General features: G+C 39.8%; 1 protein-coding gene across 1 annotated transcript in view; it reads left to right on the forward strand.

The window, feature by feature from the left end:
* CFAP47 (cilia and flagella associated protein 47) overlaps window positions 1–24,420 on the forward strand; it is a 198,149-nt gene that overhangs the window by 43,830 nt on the left and 129,899 nt on the right. The window contains exons 26-37 of the mRNA XM_079972197.1: window positions 1,725–1,937; window positions 4,240–4,340; window positions 5,213–5,338; window positions 6,831–7,041; window positions 8,547–8,753; window positions 10,925–11,018; window positions 11,542–11,649; window positions 12,251–12,446; window positions 18,065–18,162; window positions 19,639–19,755; window positions 21,733–21,867; window positions 22,775–22,887. Of these exons, the coding sequence (XP_079828323.1) occupies window positions 1,725–1,937; window positions 4,240–4,340; window positions 5,213–5,338; window positions 6,831–7,041; window positions 8,547–8,753; window positions 10,925–11,018; window positions 11,542–11,649; window positions 12,251–12,446; window positions 18,065–18,162; window positions 19,639–19,755; window positions 21,733–21,867; window positions 22,775–22,887 (1,719 nt within the window). The remainder of the gene's footprint in view (window positions 1–1,724; window positions 1,938–4,239; window positions 4,341–5,212; window positions 5,339–6,830; window positions 7,042–8,546; window positions 8,754–10,924; window positions 11,019–11,541; window positions 11,650–12,250; window positions 12,447–18,064; window positions 18,163–19,638; window positions 19,756–21,732; window positions 21,868–22,774; window positions 22,888–24,420) is intronic.

Raw genomic sequence — 24,420 nt, forward strand, 5'->3', positions numbered from 1 at the left:
GTGAGATGGGGTATGGCATTGGATCAGAGCAGATGGCCAGATGCAGAAGTGAAAATCCTCTGCAGGCCACTTGGACAGGTGGGCAGGTAATATGATGACACCAGGTGACAGAAATTTCAAGTCACAATTGCAAATGAAAATTCTTCTGTTGTAGCCATAGCTTGAAGCAGAGCTTTTTGAATTTGGTGCCGCCTTTTCACTTTGCATGACATCAGAAAAAAAGGTACCTAATTGAAAAAGTGCCAATTCAAGCCATGCCTACAGAGAGTGCTTTCTTGAGTCTTTTTGGTTTTTTTGAACTGTGGCTTGAATTGTTTTTCAACTTTCCAGTGCCTGATGGCTTATGATGCCAAACATGGAGAAGATACAGTAAGTATGCACCCAAAAGGTGGGCCAACCTTTGAGGCCCCATGTGCTTAACTAGGCCTGTGGGCTGAAGGTTCCCCACCACTGCTGTAATGAAGCACAAGACTGCAGAGTAGTTGCTCATGTATAAAACGATAATTCGAACCACTGTAGCAAACAAGTTGGACTTAAGGATGTCAACATATAAGACCCTGGTTTGATGGAGGATCAGCTCCCGTTGTGTGCTGGTTCAGGACCAGACATCATCTCATCTAAGCCTGTTTGCAATTTAGTTATATACCATTTACTACCTAGCCTATGATGTTACTTAAGCTCCAGCTGTCAAAATTTTGGGGGTTTGGGGGTGTTTTTTTTTTGGTGCTGTGGAGGTTCAACTAGCCTTGTAGGATTGTGTTAATTGTAGGATTGTGTTCACCAAAATATATAAGTTGGTGATTTTATAGGTTTTTGATCTACGCATTCCTTTATTATTTAGAATGAATTGGATCTAAGGAACTATTCATACATGCCCTGGAGGGCTTTGGATGTTTGTTTGTTAAATAACTCGTCACATCACATGATAAACCTCTTTTAGAACTTGAACAGGGTATCAGCTTGTGATATACTGCAGGCAGAACAGAAAGTTGTTGAGCTTTTTTGAAGTAAGGGAGGGGTCATAAAACGCTTTAATAAGCCCGTGACAATAACAACCAGGCAAAGTAATAAAGATAAGCTTAGTATCACAAACGATCGCCCATTTCACGGACAGAACGAGGGTGGCGGGGGCGGAAACTTCCACCACAATTCTAAGTGCTGCCGACAATTTAAAGGGAGCCCGCGATTGACCACGATGATTCAGGGATCAACCTGTTGATTGTGATCAACCTGTTGGACATCGCTGTGATATAGCTTGGGGTTGTGCCTTTCCACTTGAAGAAGGAAGTGCTACTGAGTGTTCAAGCCCTTGACTTGGCTGAAAATTGTTCTTTGTACAAACACTAAATGGTGTTCCTAGCTGAAGTGGCTTTGCAAACGGACTCAACAAAGCAATATGCAAAATCAGCTTGGTGTTACTCTAAATTTTACTCTTCAAGAAGCTGGATAATGTAACAGTATAAACTTTGAAAATTATGAATAAGATTTAATATAACCTGAAGTCCTTCACCTTTTGTTTATGAACTCCCAAGTAAGAAGTGCTTGTTTAATACAAATCAGCTGTTACTTTACTCAAAGGATTCTCATCTGACAGCTAATTATAAAATGTATTTTTTTCCTTAAAGTACTTCTCTGAAAACAACTGTGAAAATATATTCTTCAACTTTGTTATGTTGATCCTTTGGGACTACATATCTTGCTTCTTCTTCTTTTTTTATTATTAGTTCAACAGTCTTGCAAGTTGAAATTTCAGAATTGGACTCTGGAGAGGATGTTCATCAGATTAATCCTTTAACAGTGGATTTTCCAAATGGCAATGTAATTCAAGTAACATCAGAAGGAAACAATATTGGATTTACCTGCCATGTCAGTTTCTGTTCTTCAAAGCCAATTTCCTTTTTGAAGAATGTCTTCTTTGTTGATGGAGAAAAGAACAGGTAGTCACATTTAGGTACTTCTATGTGTCGAGATAACTTGGGAAAATTCTTAAAAGATGTTACTTAGCTGAGGGGCAGTGTATAAAAAATGGAGAAGGATGTAGTCAGATTATGTCTTGAGGGCAAATCTCATTTGAAATGCTACTGTTTGAAATGGTTTCTTTACTACATAAAGAGAAATCCAAAGAACGAGTGACCCAGTGCTGGTTCCAGGATTTTGGTGGCCTGAAGGAAAAAAAACCTAACTTTGTTGAGCCAATGAAGTGGCCAAATAATCCATCCACCTGAGTGAAGAGGGGATAGCTCCCCACCTTTTCACTAGTGGTTTCCTCTTTCCCACTCACCTGCAGAAGTGGGACTGAAGAGGAAAAGGACACTGTGTAGTCTTTTTAATAGGAGGTGTGGCAGCATAGCTGAAGTTCATTCTGGTATAGAAATAGGTTCAGGAGAGTTACACCAGGTGCCAGGACTAGGGGGAGAGGGGAGACAAAAAACAAGAAGAGAGTTGCAAGGAATGGGGCATGCTCAGCACAAAAACTCTTTATATCGACTGCTTTTTATCTTGGTCTTTTGGAGCCTCCAGCTACACTTTCTCCTTCTCCTTGCCATGAAAGACAGAAGTGGCAGGGCTTTTTTTCCAGGGGGAACTCACCAGAACTCAGTTCTGAGGTGGGGTCCAGAACCTCTCAGGTGAGTTCTGGCAGCTCTCAGGTGGCTGCCATTGCCATTCTAAGAGAAAAAGGAAGGTGCTTATGGCGAGTTCTGGCACCTCTTTTTCTAGAAGAATAGCCCTGGAAGGTGGGTCTGTGGGCTGGTAGTGAAGTTAGAAAAGAAACAGCAATAGAGGGAGGTGCGCAAGCATGTAGCTGATTGCTACTCCTTCTCACCATTGTAATTTCTTGGGCGTTTCCCAGTTTTATTTATTTATATTAATATATTTATAAATTGTGCTTCCTTCAAAGGAGGTCAAGGCTATGTGCAACACACACATTAAGATTATAACACAAACAATAAAAGCATGCTAAAAAGAAGTAATAATAATTCAGTAAACACTGATTCAGATATTGTTGCTGAACATTAAGCATTCCGACATCAAGTGGTGAGAGTGTTCAACTAGGACGTGGGAGATCAGGAATCAAATCTCCACTCAGCCAAGAAGCTCACTGGGTGACCTTGGGCCTGTCACAGTCTCTCAGACTAACCTACCTGGCAGGGTTGTTGTGAGGATAACATTTAGAGGGAAAAGAAGTGTGCATGCCACCTTGAACTCCTTGGAGAAGAGGTGGGATATAAATATAATAAATAAATTAACAAAAGCCTGGGTAAATAAAGTGAAACCTGAAGACCAGGAATGAGTTAATAGTTATGCCCTGTTTTTGGAGTGTTGCTCAATTAGTATTGTTTTAAAATAAGCTTTTGTATATTCATGATGCACAGTTACACTATGAAATTTATATTTCTACCCCACAGAATTTTAGCTTCCCCAGATGCCTAACAAAATGGATAAACATTTCTAGAAAACATTAAAAACCCATCCCATGAAATAATGTCAGGGACCAGAAGACTAAAACAACCAGCAATTATGCCATAAATGCTCTCTAGAGATGTTTTCCCAACCCATGGTCTTAAAGGTGTAGCAAAATAACAAACCTGATTATGAATGCATAAATTCCTGAAAAGCTTAACAAGCAGGTGATGCTGTCGTTTGGGGACTTGTCTGTCTTTAAGCACATTAAACGTGCTTTCTATCCCCAGGGCTGAAAATTACTGAAAGCCACTAGTCACAAGATTGAGGCAGAGCTTGGCATAATCAGCTAGCAATTACATCATTTTTTTTACTAATATCTAATCTGTTTTACAAAATTTCTAAATTGTTTGTACAAGGATTTTCCTTGTGACAAGGAGTTTCATAGCTCAGCTTTCCTCAAGCTACATACATACATTTCCTCTGGAGGTATTATGACAGGCTTCCCATTTTAGGCAGAATTTGCTTTGCTGTGTTTGTCTTTTGCTTGGTGTGTTTATTCCTTTCCCTTCTACTAAAATGAATGAAAGTGTTTATGTGCAGACATATGAATGTATTCATTGAAAAAGGCCATCAATATATTGTTGGACTCCAGCACCCATCACCCCCAGCCGGGGTGGCCCTTGGTCAGGGATGATGGGAGCTGTAGTCTAACAACTACTGAAGGGTCATGGGTTTCTCATGCTTGCATTACAATGTGTGCAGTCTTCAGTTTGGGGCCCTGGTACCAAAGAAACTGAATGTGTTAATTGAAAATACCTCCTGTTGTATTTCTAGATTTCCGCTTCAGGTGTCTGCAACAGCAGAGAATTGCCTCCTTACTGTGTATCCCTACCTGGCATGCCACCTTACCAACCAACAAATTACCCTGAGAAGTGGTGAGCAGAGAAGGTTTTATCTACTTAGAAACTTTAAAGGATAGCTCAAATGCTTATCATAGTTAACACATTGTAGTGAGAATATCCTTAAAAAGGGCTTCTAATTTTCTTTGGCTACCAAACAGCATTTCAATTGTATGTCCTGTACAAGCTGATACTTTCTGTGGGTGGGAAAGAGTAGCAGTGAAAACTTAAAATGCCCAGTGTTATTCAAATGAAGAAAAACAGATAATAAGCAGGAGGAGAGAGAAAGAGAGAGAGAGGAGGATCAATGAGTAAACCAAGAATGAATAAATTTGCAGAAGATGCAAATCAGTAGCGGTAAATGGAAACTGGTTCTCCACATACAAAGTGAGGTAACTCTCCACAATCTCTCCCTCCCCCCCCTCTCTCTCTCATATCCCCTTCCTTTCCATCCATCCATCCATCCATCCATCCATCCATCCACACACATACCCCAGCCAGCTGTTTATATGTGCTCCCCCCCCTACACCCTTCCTTCCCTGCCTCCAGTCGGGACTTTCCTGATGCTGCTGAGAAATTGATGTGGGGTGAAGGGAGCTGACTGTTTTGCAAGTCACCTCTTCACTTTTTACAATTTGGATAAATTTTGCATCAAGAGAAGCAGCAATATGAGCGACCTCTAGTGTTGGAAAGGGCTCTCCTCTCAGATTCCTGGACCACCACTTCCTTCTTCATTCCCACTGCTCCACTCTCAGCCAACACCAGTTAATCCTACCAATCCTGTTGCTGCATAGCTGCCACCCCAAACTAGTATTTTGAGGAGGAGGAGGAATATGACTGCTTTTGTACTCATTAATTGCAGAAAGTATTGTAAAATGTGTAATGTTACATTTTAATCAAATTTATAGATTGTAATGAGATAATTTACAGCACCGGAGAAACTTTGCAGCATCCATGCTATGTTCCAGGATCATGTTCGCAAATATCTTCTGGTACTTTTGAGAGAATCACCAACTCTGAAGATTCTCTTGCAGGTATAATATACAGGCTTTCTTTACAACCATGAGGGCTAGAAATGTTTGTTCATGACAATTTAGATTTCCAGGGTTTGTCTGAAGTTACTAGCTTCTGCGTTAGATTCCAAATCCTGCAGCATGGCTATAGCTATAGCTATATAGGTTTACAGATACCTGTAGGTTTAAGAGGTATGCTTGTTTAGGAGATGTGCTATGCAGTGGCTATGGCCCTACTAATACAACAAATAAAACTGACTTAACTATGCTAATCAGGATTTTATGTATGTTCCTGGACAGGATATCAAAACAAATATCACATTCTTGGGAATCAATATTAGAATGTTTCAGCAGATGCTGCTGTCGAGAAAAAGAATATCAGCTAGTTTATTAGTTGTCGTGTGGGTTCACCCTAAAAGACCAAACATAAATACATTAAACAATAAATAAATACTGGACTAGATGGACCATTAGTCTAATCCAGCAGTAGTTTTGAAATCGACAATCTGGCTTCTATTCAGAGGGAATGATTTTAGCAGGGTTGGCCAACCACAGTTCTTTGAGGGAGGGATTCAGTTCTGCTATTGGCACTGCTTGAAAATCATAGAATTGTAGAGTTGGAAAGGATCCCGAGGAACATATAATTCAATCCCCTGCAATGCAGGAATATGCAACTGTCCCATACAGGGATTGAACCTGCAGCATCGCTCCATGCTCTACCCAACAGGTGAAACTCACAAAACAATAGAGGGGATTTTAACTACCTCAGAACTGTTAAGGCCTGCAGTTGCAGGAAAACTAGTGCAGATATCCTTTTGAAATTTGGCAGCATTCATCCCCACAATGGCATACCACACCTACAAATGACACCAGATTCTGTCGAAAAGAAAAGAGTTTTTTTTCCTTTAAAAAAATAAAATAAAAAGCCCAAAAGCAAACTTTAGACGTGGCCAGCACCTCTTTGTCTGGAATTTGCCAGCTTTTACCCAGCTAGGAGGGAATCATATACCTGCAAATTTCATTTGAGACTGTCATAAAGAAAATGAAATAAAGTTAGTAATTTGAGTGATTTACCTATGTTAGTGGGAAGGCACAGTGCTTTGCTTTTCCTGAACTGAGATTCACATCTGAGGTGCCCAGTAGTCTCTAAAGCAGCCTGAGCTGATTTGGGGCTGTTTTCTGAAGTGCTGAATTTTGTGATGAGTGCACATCTCTACTTAGTATACCCACAAATGTATGGTGGAACTGAAGAAATGTCAGTGCATTTATTATCAGCTGATCTAATTAATCATGTTCCAGTATGGAGCTATACGTTGATTTGGTCTGCTTTGATAGCTAATGATTTCTTCATAGTAGTGTAGCTACTAATCAGCCACCACAGTGTACAAACCCACCCGAAGTCCTTGGTTTTATTTCCAGCAGAAATCAAATGTATAAGAAAGTAAGTGCTTACTACTACTTTGCGTTCTAGGAAGTGGTATAATTACAACTAAATTCAGATATTTTTCTGCAGAATTGGAAAAGATTCTTGAAAGGCTGAAGAGTGAATCTACCTATCCAACTAGACGTGCTAGAAGCAAATTTGAATTATTGGTTTTTCCTGATGAAGGCACAGAGGAGTATGCTTTTTATGAGAAAGTCATTTCAGCAGTTCAGAATTGGTTTACTCTCTTTGGTTGGTCTAAAGGGCCAAATCCCATTTCCATTCCACATTCTTTAAGACGGTACTAGCTCATTATTTTCTCACACTTCCTACCTTTTAAACAGTGAATGTCTTTTTCGTTTGATTAAAAGAACTGTTTTACTAAAATACCTACAGTGGAATTTTACTGAGATCTTGGTAGGAGGTTGAAGACTGGGAGAGGAAAAGCCACAAATATACACCTCTAGTTTAAGCAAAATAATGAAGACCTGTGTAATGAGGCATGAACAGCTGAAAGGGGACACAGCTTTATGTGTGCCTTGATTTGGTTACAGGCTAACTTTCTGATCACCATATCTCTTTAAAATAATAAAAAATGAGTGTATATAATATGTTTGCTCTCCTCTAGTTATAGCAGGTGGTATTGAACTAAGTGTTACTCAGAGTAGATCCACTGACATTAATGCAGCTAACTTAATTGTGTTCATTAATTTCAGTGGGTCTACTCTGATTAAAACTTAGTTCAATACCACCCATTGACTGAAATGCTCCCCTTGAGTCACCTTATTCCCAGGGTCCTAAAAACACTACCCAAAGCTTGATAGCTTTATACCTTGGTGTTTTTGTTTTTTTACTTATTTGCCTTTGTCTTCCATTAGCTAGAAAGGCTTACAGTTGTATATTAATTTAATAACAACAGCCCAACAGATGCATTTTCTAAACAAAAAGTAACTTGGTTAAATAATTGTAAATGTTAAATTTGGGACATTTTGTACGTATACATGTGCACAGGTTATGTCTAGCTCCATTGGGTATTCTGTCACTACTTATATTCTGAGGAGGAACAGAAAATATTCATGCACCATATATACTATATGTGTTTTATCTATACGAACATTAATTTGTATACTTCCTTAATTTTTAAAAAATTGGCTGGCAGTTCTCTTTTTAAGATCTTGGGAAGTTTATAGGGCCTGGTGGCTGAAAGAAAATGTGTGTCAAAAACTGAATGCCAGTGGTATGGTATGATTTGGCACGGATTTCAACTGTGCCATTCCATCTCTGCTCTACCTTCCTGCCTGAACATGGACTTCTTGTAGGGATGTTCAAGTTGTTCTTTTGAATATATATATTTTTTACAAATAAATTGAAGAGGGATACATAATAATAATGCTGATCAAATAAATCTAGAATAAAAATAGCAATGGAAGGCAACAGAATTCTTGTAAAGCAGGGCTTCCTTGTTGAAAGATTTATTACTAGTTACCTGTCAAAAGAGTTTTAATGATCTAACAGCACATAGATAAACTAACTGATTTTGATATGGTTTTTGTTCCTTAATTTATCAGAGAAGACAGAAATACAATCCAACAGTCCAACACAGATGCATTTTATATAGTGTTTGTGTATAGATTAGGGCCCAGAGCTCTATATATACACTGGTGTCTTTAGATGAGCACCAGAATCACTACAGTGAAGTGCATATTTCATAATTAAATCTCTAACCAGAGAGTTATCACATTAATGTGTTTTAATATTAGCTTGCTTTTAATAATGAAATAGAGTTGTTTTTATTTCTTTGCTCAGTGATGTCTGTAAAATTCAAATGGCTCCATCTGATGAAAAGCTTAGACAAAACCTTGGTAAAGATATAAAGACAATTTATGACCTGCTGCTCCATTTGAGTGGGCAGTTGCTGCCTGGAATTAGTTCAAGCCAGTCGTTGCCATGCGACCCCATACAGCGAGTGGTGCAACTTCACTGGCAGCATTCTACAATGATCACTTTTCTCAGGTGAGTGTTTTAAAGATATTTTGCCATTATGTTTTGTCTAGTTGAAAAGTATTCCTAAGCCATGCTTGACCAGCGTATGGAGGGAGTAGTGTGCTGGATGGGGGCCAGTTAACTGAAGCTGAATCCTAGCAAGATTGAGGTTCTGCGGATTTGTGGTTCCTGAATCTGGGAATTAGGTAGGCAGCCTGTTTTGGATGGGGCAGGTTCACAGCTGCTGGAAGCCCTGGTGGCTTGAGTAGCACCAAGTGCCTATTTCCAGCTACAGCTGTTCCCTTTTAGATTATTACAAGGTGCTCTCTGTGAGGCTGCCTTTGAAAAGTGTTCAGAAGTTGCAGCTAGTGCAAAATGTAGCTGCCAGAGTTCTGCTAGGTCTGGTCCTCAGGGACAATTGAACAGCAGCCCTCAAAGATCTGTGCTGGCTGGCAGTTAACTAGCGAGCACAATTCAAGGTTTTGATGTATAAGCCATAAGCAGCTAGGAACCTGGTTATCTGAGGACTGAGTCTCTCCTTAAATGGATCGAGACACTATTATCTGAGTGAGCACTTCTCCCCATTCCACTCTTCCCCTATGTGACCTAAGATCTACTGGGGAGGACCTCCTTGTACTTCCAGCTGCAAGAGGTCTGTTGTTGTTGTTGTTGTTGTGGTTTAGTCATTTAGTCGTGTCCGACTCTTCATGACCCCATGGACCAGAGCACGCCAGACACTCCTGTCTTCCACTGCCTCCCGCAGTTTGGTCAAACTCATGTTTGTAGCTTCGAGAACACTGTCCAACCATCTCGTCCTCTGTCATCCTTCTTCTTGTGTCGTCTGTCTCGCCCTTCTTCTTGTGCCCTCAAGAAGTCTAGGACCCATCAAAAGACCATATCAGTTATAGTACTCTGGTTGTGGAATGCACTCCTCCTGGCTGGCTGCAATGTTGCTGGCTGCAATGTTGGCTGGCTGCAATGTTGTTATAAAATAAGGCTAAACTGCTCAACGCTTTCTTCATGCCAGTCTTTCCACAAGGGAGACCTCATTCGACCTGGCAAAAGCAGGTCAAATGGTGAAAGGCACAGATGCAGCTCAACATACATAGTTAAAAAAGTGGTACCAGAGCACTCAAAATAAATTCAGGTCTTCACAGCCTGTGAATTGCATCATATGTTCAAGAGCTCTTCAGGTCCAACGAAGCCAAATGTGGAAGTTTCTGCAGTGAAGGCAGTGTGCTAAGATTTATATGAATGTCTAGCATCAAAAATAGGCCACTGTGGCCACATTAAAGTTCTTTTGATATAAAAATTGCCCAATATAGTTAATAAAATTGACTTATTACCCCATGTTTCACTCAAATACAAATTTCAGTAACTATGAACTAGATTGCAAAATGACCTTGGCTGGAAATGCTGATAAGGATGTTTAATTCTGACTGTGACTGCTGACTGGGTAAGACAAAGGAATAGGACACTTAAGCAATTCCTTTAAAAGGAGAAAAATGTGTCTCCCTTATTAAACAAAGAAATCTACGCATACAGACTGAGAATACTTTTTCATTATAAACATCTAGTGAAATATACTGAAATTAATACTGCAATTTTCTATATTTGTCATAAGGTTATTGTAGTGAGTAAGGGACGTGGGTGGCACTGTGGGTTAAACCACAGAGCCTAGGAGTTGCTGATCAGAAGGTCGGTGGTTCAAATCCCCGCGACGGGGTGAGCTCCCGTTGCTCGGTCCCAGCTCTTGCCCACCTAGCAGTTCGAAAGCACGTCAAAGTGCAAGTAGATAAATAGGAACCGCTCCGGCGGGAAGGTAAATGGCATTTCCGTGTGCTGCTCTGGTTCACCAGAAGCGGCTTAGTCATGCTGGCCACATGACCCAGAAGCTGTACGCCGGCTCCCTCGGCCAATAAAGTGAGATGAGCGCCGCAACCCCAGAGTCAGTCACGACTGGACCTAATGGTCAGGGGTCCCTTTACCTTTGCCTTTATTGTAGTGAGTAGCGCACCTGATTTTTAGGACAGATTTCTTGCTGCCTCCTTTGTGCAGAATTTCATAGCTATATATTTCAAATGTATTGGCACAGAAAAGGGGGCATGAATACAGTGCATCAGTGAAGAGTGTGAGAAAGGAACGTCAATTTCCAAGACTTTATTATTTATCCTTTATTCTTGTTTCTATATTGATGTTAGAGGTCAAGGAGCATGCCTTCCTCATATTTTGCCTCAGTTTCTCCTTGACTTTGAAGATTATAAGAAATGGGCCTGTTTACAGCTTATGGTGAAGGTAATTTTATATAATGTAAATGTATCAATGCACTTCAATCTTGATCTTGGGCTTAATTTTAAGCATAAAGATTAAGAACTCCCCCCCCCGACATACCCCATATAATGCTGTGTTTAATTCCAAATGTGCTATACTTGCTACTATTTTTTAAAGTTTGCTTGTGACTTACAGTGTACATTTATGCTCTCTACCTTATAATAACATTATGTAATGGAGGGAATGTTCAGCTTTGCACCAAGTTGCTCATCGGGGTGCAAGTTGGGATTTGCTTCTTACTAGATGGCAGCCTGTTAACAGACAAACTTTTGCATATTTATTTAGAAGTGAAGCCCATGTAGATGTGAATTCAATTGCAGCACTACTATGCATATCCTCATGTATAATAACACAGCATTTTCTGCATTTCTACTTGTTATACATGGTGATTATATTAGAAAGCAAAAGCTAATGTTTAGTGTTTGCTGTTGTCCAATTTAGAATGAAGTCAAAGTATAAATCACAAGTTTCTCATATTTCTCCGAAGGTTGAGTCGTTTGATCCTAATGACAGTTATGTTTATGTTTTGGATGATTGTCTATTTGAAGCCATGAGCAAGCGAGCTTGGACAGATGTGTTGCTTCAAATATACAAGGTGAGATCAGCAAGCTTGTGCATATGTCTTAGGCAGGGTTCAGACATAATGCAAAACTGTGGTTTGTGCTAACCCTGAGTTAAGAATCCATGCAGTAGTTTGAACTTTCAGGTGTACAGCAAGCAAACCATGGTTTAGAACAGCTTTCTGCTTTTGTTTCTCATCTGCTCAGCTATGGTGTGTTATGATAGGTATGGGCAGGTGAGTCTATTTTTCAGTAATCTCATTGTTGATATTTCTAAACCTATTTTATCCTAAAATATGTGATGTTTGCACTTTTGGCATTTTGGTACATTTGAGCTCAGAACTACATCGCGAAATTTGGAGAAGTGTGAAATTCAAAAGATAATTATGTTCTGAACTGCACATTAGACTAAAGGTACATATGCTTCATGAGGCAAGCGTCCCTTCTGAAGCATAGAGCAGAAGTAAAAGGGAGAAGATAGTTGCCTTTGTGTTAGAGCAGGATCTTACCACTAGGCAGTATACTTAGTAAAGACTTTGTGTAAGATATCTCACTTAGAGCAGTAGGGCTTATTCTGAGTAAATCTGTGTTTGTCGGTTATATAGAAGAAAGTTTTAAATAGTTTGTCCATTTTAGATTTTGGTTCTTCACCGTGTCTCCATTGTTGAAGATGATACCGAGAGCAGTTCAGAAAACCCCGAACATGTTCCACGTATAAGTGCTGATCCTTTGTCTAGTAATATATACTCTTCATCTGAAAGAATTCTTCTTATTTGGATGAACAGAAATTTTGAGAAGACACGAGCAATTGTGTGGAAAGACAGCAAAAAAGGTGGGGGAAAATCACACCAACTTGCTAACTAGTATTCTGCTGGTAGTCCTGGTTTTTTATGTGCAGGAAGTCTATTGTAAAGATTTTTCTAAGACAGATTTAAAAATAAGTTTAGAATTGGTCAAAACATTTTAAATGTATTCAGATATTGAAATATGAAGCTGTCCCTCTTGAAACATAGTCCCTCTTGAAAAAGTAATTTTTGAGGCCATTTTTTTCTAAATTGGACAGTTCAGTTATTTTCTTCTTGAACAAAACGACTTCTCAAAGTCTTTTCAAAGTCTCAGAACAAAGGCATCCTTTGAAAAGAGCATTTTAAAAGTCAATTGTGTGACTTATTCACCTCTCTGACAGTACTGTGCACTGCTCAAATTTTAGTTGTTGTTTTATTATACCAGTGAAAATGTAAAAGCGATGAATGTCAGTATAATTCTTCTTTCGACACCGACTGTGACTGCAGTGCTGAGTTTGATCTTTAAGTAGTTAGATTAAAGCAGTCTAAGTTAGAAAAGCATTAACATTTAAAATAATGTGCAAAATATTCTTCTCATATGAAATTAATACTTAAGAATATAACTTCAGTTTGGTGTATATGATGCGGAATTACTACAAGGCTTGTTGTATGAACCCTTTAAATACTTCCTTTAAGCTATTTTATTTAACCAAGCCTCAACATAATTTTATAATGTATCTTTTCTAAATTACTGCCCTATGCCTATGACATTCCCCCTCATTAATGACCTGATCTTATTCACTAATGATCTGATCCTGTTCCATGCTGTGCCATCAAAACTGGGTTAGGATTAGTGTAATGTGGTGCCATAACACATGTTGTGCCACTCTTGAGACCCAAAGCAGCTAGTTCTCTAGACAGGTCCTCAGCCTGTGTTGAAAGGAAAAAGACATTTTAACTAGGACTGGAGGTTCATGAAGCTCACACAAGGCTGAAATATAATACATGCTTAAGAATGTTTATACAGACCTGTTTCCCTGTATCCATATGGTGTGTCCAGCAGCTGGAGTGAATCAAATGCAGCGTTAGAACAGATCAAGCCACAGTCCGAATAGTGAACTATTCATCCAGGCCCTACTCCAAGAGCTGAGACATAGAGAGAAAAGGTGCTATGTACAGGAAATGCAAGGACGTGTTGTTTGAGAGCGAAAGTGCCACCCCATCTGACACCCATGCTCAAGAACTACAAGACTATTTAAAGGATTCGTGTCACAAGCCTTGTGGCAATTCTGCATCATATACACCATACACACCAAATTGATATTATATTAAGGTAAAGGTAAAGGGACCCCTGACCATTAGGTCCAGTCGTGGCCAACTCTGGGGTTGCGACGCTCATCTCGTTTTACTGGCCAAGGGAGCCGGCGTACAGTTTCTGGGTCATGTGGCCAGCATGACTAAGCCGCTTCTGGCGAACCAGAGCAGTGCACGGAAACGCCGTTTACCTTCCCGCCGGAGTGGTACCTGTTTATCTACTTGCGCTTTGACGTGCTTTCAAACTGCTATGTTGGCAGGAGCAGGGACCGAGCAACGGGAGCTCACCCCGTTGCGGGGATTCGAACCGCTGACCTTCTGATTGGGAAGCCCTAGACTCTGTGTTATTATTAAGTATTAATTTCATATCAGAAGAATATTTTGAACATGAACTACCTGTTCATATTTCCTGTGCTCAGGCAGGAGAAGCCAGCAAGCTGTGATAGAAGAGTGGCAGCAGAAAGGACGGACAAGTGCTATAATAAACAGGGATACTGAGGGTCATATGATACTTGCTCTTAAATGAATCTTAAATGAATCCATGGTTAAGAGATTGACAGTGCCACTCAGGCTCATATGTTCCTTTTTTCTTCTCCTCCACTCCCTTCTCTTACAGTTCAGTTCTACCCTCACATTTATTTCAGTTCCAACTATTTGGGCTTACAGGTGTTTTGTTGCTGTATTCAGTGGATGTCAAGAGCAAGGGTGGAGGAAGGGGTTGTGGTGGGGTCGGTTTGGCCTGGGTGTCATCACTGAGGGAGGTGACATTCAGCATGCTGTCCGCCCACGACTCCCAAGCCTACCCTGAGCTGTCAGGGGAAGGGGTGGAACCGTGCCGCCTTGCTGGTGGCCTTTCCCCCTTCCCCCTTCGTTTTGACAGCTCAGAGGAGGATTGGGAGTTGCGGGCGCATGGCATGCCATTGCTCCCCACTACTTGGTTGCTTCCTGGGGGGGGGGCGCTCTCCAGAGCTGTCAAAAGGAAGAGGGAATGGAGGAAGGCTGCTGGCAAAGTGGCGTGCCTCCCCCCTCCCCCGCCCAGGAAGCAGCCCCCCATGGGTAGTTTGCTCCGCCCCCTGGGATGATCACCACGGCCATGCCCTCCTTGGACGCTTTCCCTGTCCCCATTGCTCTGCCTTCAGGCACACAGCATGTGCGTCACTCCGGGTGCCGGAGCAGCTAGCTCCGCCTCTGGTCAAGAGCAAGCCAGAATTTAAAAGATATCCATGCCCTGCACCCCAGTTAAGAATGTCCTGCGTCACTGAAAACCCTGCATGAGCAGATTGCCTGCATGGATTCCTCTGGTTCTGCAGCCTGAACATGAAGAACGCTTGAGGGCTTCTATGGTTCAGCTGTCTGAGAACTGCTTTTGTTTGCTTGTTTTAAAGAACCCGTTAAAACCAGTCAGATAGCAATTCTACTTGAAAGTCTAGCGCTACATAGTAGCGTTGCTCTTTAGTAAGTTGGAGCAAAGAGCGCCTTTAGTTCCATGCATTGAAATAAAATCTTTGAACTGGATTCTATTGAGATGTCAGGTAAAATGACAGGTTATAAGTTTGATCTTGCATGTTCTGTACCTTCTTTTCTTGATGTTGCCTTAAGTTATGTTCTCAGGCTCTTTGTTCCTACAAGGGCACTAAACAAAATTCTTTTTTATATAGATTTCCTCCCACAGTGATAATCTCTTAAGCTCTGACACTCATCCAAGCCATCATAAACTTTAGAAGCCTTTAGAAACTTGTTTAAATAATTTTTTTTGACCCACGCTTCAACTGCAGTTTGGGACCAATAATGGAAGGTTTGTTTATGCCTTCCCAGACTTTTACTTCAAAAGTCAGAAGGAGATAATCTTAAATGCTAAGTGACATTTCTGCTATGAATCATGCACCTCTTTGTTGTGTGAATTTAGTACTAGAATATTTTTATTAAATCTTTTTGGAAGAGTGGCTCATCTGATCTCAGAACCTAAAATATGGTTAGGGTGTACAGGTGTTATACGCATATTAACATGAATATCTGCCTAAAATTTGCTGACAATCCCAGATGATTTCTATTTCTGAAAAATAAGAAGCTGTATTCAGATATTTACAATATTTACCTGAGACTGTCAGTATCCTTATGTAAATTTCAAAATTCATAAAATTTTGGGTATTCACTGTAATGTCCAAAATCTTGGGTGTGTAGCAATGAATGTTGACAACGGTCCAAACAGGATAGTCAGCAGAATATTTATGATAGTTGGGAACTAGGCCAGCATCAGGGATTGGGATCCTTAGGTAGCTGCAAAGATCCAGCACAACAGGGGACTGGAGTCTCCTCCTTGTCCTCAGTGCCATCAGTATGTGCTCAGTTGCCCACTTGTTCAGGTGAGCATCAAGAACAGAGACAAGAAATAGAAGTGGCTGCTTTCAGATCCTCATCCAGCATGAAGATTGGGCCCAGTTCCCTATTGCTTTCCAGAGGAAGGTGGTGAATGGGCAAGTAGGCTGCAGTTGCAGTTTCTCCTCTTCACTGCTATTGGCTTGTCCACCAGTAATTGTAATGTTAGTGAGAAGGCACTTTTGATTAGCAAGGCAACAAGCCATCCTTGCCCCTGTCTGATTTTGGTCAATGAAGGTTCTTTCTCATATGAATTCACTCAACACTGAACTGCATATGCCTGATTTAATTTTTTTAAAAAATATTTATACATAATTTGCAGTTGTCTATCTAAACAACTCTAAAGTTGCAACATAGACCAAGTTACAACATAGACCAAGTTACAACATAGACCAAAATACATAGTTTAAGAGTAAATCAACAAAATACATATAAAATACAACACACATTTATAAACCAGTTAGTACACTGTGGGAATCATACACACAATTTTATTTTTAAAGGGCTGGACTGCTGAGTACAATGCTGTGAATAAGAGGTGCTGACTTTTCAGGTCACCATGGCTACCAGGTGACTATTTAATGACAATTCTTGTATAGAGTGACATAAACCCCATGTTCCTTTATTAATGTTGCAGTGGCTTTGCTCAACCTTTTAGTGTAGCTGAAACCTTCTAATTACTTTTAAATATTAAAAATTTCCAGGGCTGGGTTTTGGAATTGGGTTACATTTTAATTCATTATGGTGTTTACCTATGACTCTAGTGCTAATGCAATTTTGGCTGGTAAATATTCTAAGTGCTGATGTATTAATTATTAAAGCTGAGTAACATAATTGTCAATTAAGACATATGGGAGTTCTAATTAATGCATTTGCTTTTCAACAGTGCACAAGAAAAGCAAATAATTGTTAGGACTGAGATAGCAAAAAATGAAGCAGAGGTAAAACTAGTCAGCTTAGCTGGGCATCAGTAAATGGAATCTGTTGTTTTATTTGCATAATAAAATATTTCATTTGTTAGAGAACTAGCTCCAAATAAACTTTAAGAGTGCTTCTTGAGCTTGAGTGCTAATGTACAATCTGGGTCTAGTAATTTTGAGCTTTAGGTATGGTGTATATATAAGAGTGGAACGGGGGTGGTGCTGTGGTCTAAACCACTGAGCCTCTTGGGCTTGCCGATCAGAAGGTTGGTGGTTCGAATCCCCACAATGGGGTGAGCTCCTGTTGCTCTGTCCCAGCTCCTTCTAACCTAGAAGTTCAAAAGCATGCCAAAAAGTGCAAGTAGATAAATAGGTACCACTCCAGCAAGATGGTAAACAGCATTTCCATGCGCTGCTCTGGTTTTGGTGTTCCGTTGCGCCAGAAGCGACTTAGTCATGCTGGCCACATGACCCGGAAAAACTGTCTGCGGACAAACGCCGGCTCCCTCAGCCTGTAAAGCGAGATGAGCGCCGCAACCCCAGAATCGTCTGCGACTAGACTTAACTGTCAGGGGTCCTTTACCTTTACCTTTTTATATATAAGAGTAAGGAATTTTTGTTGACCTCCATTCCAGCTATTATCTTAGGAGATTTCTCCTAAAAAAGAGCCATTTTAGGGTAACATACATGCATCCTTTGCCAATAGATAATTCCAATGAATGCTTATCTATAAATACTTCCATGTGCTGAATAGCTTATCTATAGACCAGTCTATAGATCTATTTGCAGGATCTGATGTGGTAGGGCTTCATGTGATCTTCATCCTAAAGGATGATGAAGATGTCTGAGAACTGAAAGCTTACCAACATAATTTGGTGAGGGGACATTGCAGGAGGGAATTAAACTACAATTTATATAGGAAGATTGGGTAGACATACTTGAAATATTGTACTATGTTTATAATATGATTTTCCACAAGGAAAAAATGGAGGAATTTTGTCAGAATAGGCTTGCAGATTCTTCAGGGGAAAACACTAAATTCTCATTTCAAACAGGTGATATACCACCTACAAGATGGATAGTAAACTTTGATAAAGATCTACTTGATGGCCTTGTCCTTGCTGCACAAGTAGCCAAATATTGCCCTTATTTGGTAAGAAAGTTTTTCACTATTTTGATGGAAATATTATTTGTTAGTTTTTAAATACTAGTATTGTATAAGAGAAATCAGTGTTCAATGTATTGATAGACAATTGATAGAAAATAGAAAATAAAAAATGCCACGATCAACTTGAGCTTGAACAGGAGGGAAATAATAAGTTATCCAGCTCTCATTTTGCTATTGTGCCAGCTACCTATTTTATCTTCTCGCTAATCTTTCCTTTTCTTCCTTCACTGTGCTCAGACTCATAACTTAATAGCTTCTGTTATCTGAGTCTTTCATTCTAGTCTCTGCCTTGCAACATGCTTCTCCCTAGGCTCTCACTTCTCCCTTCATTTAAGGCTGTATTTCTGCTTCATGCCCATCATCAAGACCCACTTTCCTGAACTACCCTAAATGCATTCTATGTGTTCCCTCATTGCCATTTTGTGCTCTTACTCTGTTCCATTGTCTGTTCCTAACCTCTTCCACTTCCAATCCAAATCGTATTATTGTGACATATCTCTCTCTGTTGGGTAAAGTGTCATTTGTTTTGTCTTCACTTATGGCTGCAGCTAAACAAATGCACAGTGGAACCAGTGCATGCTCTCCAGATTCTTGTCCCACAATGCTGGTTCTAAATTTAGCATGCTACATTTTAGGGAAAGTGTGAATGGAAGCCATTAAGTAGAAAACACAGGTGTGGTTGGAGTTGGTAATTAATTAATTGCCTTTCACGTATGTCTCAAGGTCATTTACAAGCAAACCATAAAAACATCTTTAAATAGTTTAAAAACCTGTAACCCCCACCCCAGAAGACAGATTTAAAAGCAACACAAAATGAACACCTAAGGCAGAGACCTTTTTTTCCTGCTGGAAACGCTTGTCAATTAGGTGCCAAGCAGGAAGCTAGAGAACAAGTAAACTGACTAAGTGGTTTTCTACTGACAAAATCACTTTGTTTTGGAGGTTCCTGATGAAGAAAATGGGGTGTAGTGTAGCACCTGCTTTGTGTTGCTGGACATTGCCATTTTGGTCCCCAGAATCTCCAGCTGAAAGAATCCCAGGTGGCCATGCTAGGAATGACCTTTGAGACATTGGCGAGCGACTGTCAGTCAGAGCAGACAGTAGTGGTCTTGATGAGCCACTGTTCTGACATGCAGTTAGCCAGCTTTGGTGTGATTCTTGGAGTGGCAGCAACAATAAGTGAAGAATTGAGGTGAGGAAGTGCAGCAGCATAAAGCTGCACCTTTCTGAATAAGGTGTCATCAAGGTGTGCTAGTGCCACAATATTCAAAGGAACAAAGAAAAAGACTATTTTTTTTAATGGAAAGGTGTGAGCTCTTGAAGACGAAGCAGTAGAGAGCCCAATGTGTAAGGAAATCAGAAAGTATCAAATAGGAATGTTCATTCGAAATTATGAACTAGGACCTATTTACTAAGATGATTTAGAAGGAGTTCAGTTGTTGTTTTTAATCTTATCTGCAGATTTCAACACACTTTGTGAATATGTACACTAATCCACAAACTTCTGAACAATGTCTTCACAATTGTCTGATCCTTGTAAATGCTTTTCATGCAATAAGCCTTGACATACATGTACTGGTAAGTGGATCTAAGTTATGAATGGTCTGTGAACGGTTTTGTTCTTTATTCTTGTATATTGGGATAAGTTAACTATTCATAATGGCCTTGCTAAAAGGCATTGAGTAAAACTATTTGAACAGGGCAATCTTAAAAGGGCACTGTGGGTGCCTACTGGCCAGGGTGGAAGAGCTTTTTTTCTTTTTGGCTGCCCCAGCAGAGGGGCCCAAATTTGTGACTTTTTAGTTGAGCAAAAATGTGAGTAAGGGGGGACACAACAGAGGTGTTTAAAATTATGTATGGTATGGAGAAAGTAGACAGAGGTTTTTCTTTTTCTTCCTCTGTCATAACAGTAGAACATGGGGACAGTGAAGCTGAATTTTGAAGGATACAGGGCAGACAAATGGAAGTGCCTCTGGACAGAGTTTGTAGTTAAACTACCGAACTCATTCACACAAGATGTAGTAACACCAACCAACGTTTGTGCTTTAAAGTGGATTAGAAAAATTCACGGGAGATAAAAGCTCTCAGTGGCTGCTAGTCATGATGGTTGTGTTCTCACAGTGGCCAACCAGATGCCTATAGGAAGCTAACAGGGTATTCAGAGGCATAGCTGTCAACGTTTCCCTTTTTTAAAGGGAAATTCCCTTATTCCGAATAGGATTCCACACAAGAAAAGGGAAAAGTTGACAGCTATGTTCAGAGGTATGGTGCCTCTTATAGTAGAGCTAAGAAGTGAAGCAGAGGACCTCTGCTTGAGACCGCAGAAAGCCACTGCCATAAGAGTGGGAAGGCCTGTGCAGAACTGGTCTGAAGCCCGGGGCCTGGAGTCTTGTTAGAATAAAGTTACAAACTCAAACAAAAATGCAGGTGGTCCCTGGTAGGGCTCGCTAGCCAGCCTAGCCCTCCGAGGCCTGGGGAAAGGTTAGCTGGCTGCCCACCCCCCCTCTGCATGGGCCTGTCACATCCCCTTACCTGAACATGTCAGGGATTGAATCTGAGACTTCTACATGCAATACATGGGCTCTTACTTTTGAGCATCAACCTTTTACCTCACTTCAGCTTTTAAATTAGCAAAGCAAATCAGAAAGTTTGTCACTGAATTGTAGCTCAGACTTGAGGTGAATCAACACAGTTGAACAAAGGGGCTGGAAATGTTGCATTTTTCACTCAGAGTATAATATATATATTGGTTTATGCATAGAAAAATAATGGTTACCTTCATACAGAATCTGAATATTAAACAAATGGGCTTTACTACAGACCAGTGCTTGCCGGATTCAGTCATTTACTTGCATTTTAAACCCAAATTACCATAAAATCCATTGGGTTAGCGAGTGCATTTCTGCCCTGCAAATAAAAAATATACTAACAGTTGTGATATTCATCTGCTTTACTCTAATTGCAGAAAGCTGCCATGAATGATGCCATATTTTATGAGATTATTAATGAACCAATTATGTGAACTGGTTAATCCTTTTTTTTTTTTAACTGAGGTATTCTAAACAATGTGGGATGCAGTAATGTTAGGGTGGATACATTTAGTCATAAGTCAGTATCTGTGAATAACTGCATCCGCTGAATTTCAGAATGCTTGTTTTGTAGTATACCTTGCAGTTTCAACAATGTATTAAAATGTAAATGATAGATCTCTGTGTCAATGGAAATACGTTTTTATGTTGAAACTTGGTGAAAATGTAATCTTTATTAGTTAAAGTAGTTCTACAATCCTCATTTTCAGCAGCTATGCAATTTATTACAACACAATGAAAGTAAAATTTATTCCCTGTTCCTCATTGAAATATACTTTGTATGTCTTGGTGTTTGACAGTTTAAATTCTTGTGTCTAGGATTTACCCTTTGCTTTTGCTGTTCCTTTATGTATGAAAAATCGGTAGGCAAGATGATAACTTGATATTGAAACTCCTTCATTTATAAGCTTTGGTGGGGGGATCTTTATCCACAGCATGAACTTACTCTGCATCTTTTTAAAATTAGGCTACAGACATTTGTGATCCAAATCCAATCACAATGCTTATGCTTTGTGTCTATTTATATGAGTGGCTTCCCCAGTATTTACCTAAGAAATCTGTCGAGTTTGCTGGTCCGCTTCATGCTACTGTTGTTAGAAAGGTACTAACTGTTTCTTTCTACTTTTAAGTGACTGCTTAAGGAAATTACATTGTGGGTACCTTGCGCTGGGAGGAAACAAAACTTTAATCCCTGGCTTAGTATGATGTTTGAACTAGGGACTGTGGTTTGTTTTGGTCCCCAAAATTCAGGCTCTGTATACATGGTTTGTTCTTGGTTTACTGATCAATCTCTGGGATTGTTGTTTCTTCCTCTGTGCATGAGCAGAGAGGAGCAAAACAGCTGCGAAGGGCATGATCATGGCAAACCATTAGCTATGATTTACCATGATATGTGAACAAGACCTTAATAGATGCACTATGTAAATGCTACTGATTATGTGTTGCATATATTTCCACAATATTTCAGGGCTGGGGAAAGGCAATCTTTTCCTCATGTAGCAGGACAATTGCTACTTGGAGTGGCTTTCTGGAACACGGCAGCTCAGACATCACAGCCATCCGTTAGTGTTATCACTGGGAATAAGGAGCACAGTACTTCCCAGTGTATGTGCTACATTGTACTGACAACAGAATTTTGTGCAAAATAAACAGAGATCTTGCATGGTTTTTGCCTGAACCTTCCTGGTCTCTTAAGATCGGTTTCAGAGGTCCTGCTCTGGGCTGACACGAAAAGTCAATCAAGACTGTGTTTACCAGGAGCAAGCCTAGTGGCCTTTAAACAGAATCTAAATACTTTTTCCTCACACTCTCAAGCTTTTTACTGATTTTATCGCTACATGAATAACACATCCCTACCTGGCATTATTTTATTACACTATTGGTTCACGATACCACTCTTTGTGGTGTTGTGTTTAAGAACATTCTAGAATAAACTGTCTGGTGAGAGCTTTCAGAAAAGGTGGGATGGAAATAAAATAAAATGTTATTTGTTTATTTATTTGCAACAGATACAGTTAAAAAACCCAAGTATCAAGTCTTTGGTTTACACTGCTACAATTTTAGGAAGAGAATGTGCTGATTTTTCATTACCTAAAGGAAATATGGTCACCATTTCCCCAAAGTAAGTAGCCTTCCATTTTCTTTTACTGAATGAGATAGTCTCTATTCCTTCTTTATCTTTTGTAGGATATTTTGCAGAGGAGCAGGTGTCTGACTGAGACATAATGCTCCCAGTCTTCAAATCACAGTGTATATTAGAAGGATACTATGGGCTTGTATACTCCCTTTTCACTTTCTGGCTTTCCCTCTCAAGTATGAGAGGAGGGAGTGTGTGAGCCCATGATGTATTATGTCTGAATCGGATCGGGGTAAAGCAGCAAATACTATGTAAAAGCTTTTCCTCGATGCTTGATCTCTAAATGAATTCAAATAAGGAGCTCTTCCTCTGCAAATTGCCATTTTACATTTCTTGAAAATCGTTCAATAGGTTGAGCAACACAGATCATCCCCTGCTGCACTTCGTATTAATCAGAATTGCTTCAAAACAATGTGATGGTACAAAATTAACTTGCAATGGAGAAAAATGTCTGAAATGTTAAGATTTCTATAATTCAGCTTCTGTTGCTCTTTATTAACTTATAGCTATCTTTATTTTATTTTTAAGTTAAGTTAGGTGCATATGTGTGAGGCAATTTTAGGGCTTTGGTGATGGGGAAAATAAAGCTGGAGAGGGTTCAGATGGAAGTGGATGCAGCTAAAGGGGGCATTTGCAGTGTTGTGGAGGAGCAAGAGGGGGCATGGGGAGAAATTAAGGGGAATATGTTAGTGTCCCTCCCTTCTTAAATTTCTTATATTCCTTAGTACATCCCATAATAGAAACAAAGGATGAGTAGCCCTCAAATGTTCTGTAGTACCTTCACACAATGTATTTCACACCTGGTACCATGGGTTGTCTTCAACATGAAGTTGAAGACTTCATGTTGAGCTACATGAAGTCTACAACTCCTACAACTCCTGCTCATTAATTTAATCAATCCGAGGTAATCTTCCAAGTCGGGAGAAATAAGAATATAAGATGTTGTGTAAGTAAGCTTACAGATAAGTAAGCTTACTTTCCTTTCCCTGTCTGCTTTGCAAAATTCTATAAAAATAATAAAAAGCTTTATTTTCTAACTGTATGGAATTTTGCCAACTCTAGTGCATCCTGTTTTTTGACATTTTAACACAGTAGGTTATTTTTAGTCAATAAAAATAATTTCATGTAAGCTACTTGCTTAAATCTCTCATTTTTAAATGTTGGCAAAATTGAGAGTTTAAGGAGTCGTTGACATAACCTCCTAAACAGCACTTTGTCAATACATTTAGCTATGTTTTCTCCAGAGTTAATACAGCATGAAGTTAGAACAATAACGTACTTGAAAAGATGTTTGTTTTCTAAAATCAGCTGTTCATGATTAGCTAAGGTTTGGATGAACTGTATAAAATATTTAAAACAAGTACTTTAAAAGGATGAAGAAAATAATAGAAACTGAGCTTTGTAGATAGACTGATTGTATCCTACACTTGTCTCCTACAGCTCAGCTTGCATAAGTGCCATGGCAACTAGGAACACATTCCTTGGACCCCCACATAGTCCCACCTCATTTTATATATT

The sequence above is a fragment of the Podarcis cretensis genome (genome assembly GCF_951804945.1).
Source record: "Podarcis cretensis genome assembly, chromosome: 4".
Lineage (NCBI taxonomy): Eukaryota > Metazoa > Chordata > Lepidosauria > Squamata > Lacertidae > Podarcis > Podarcis cretensis.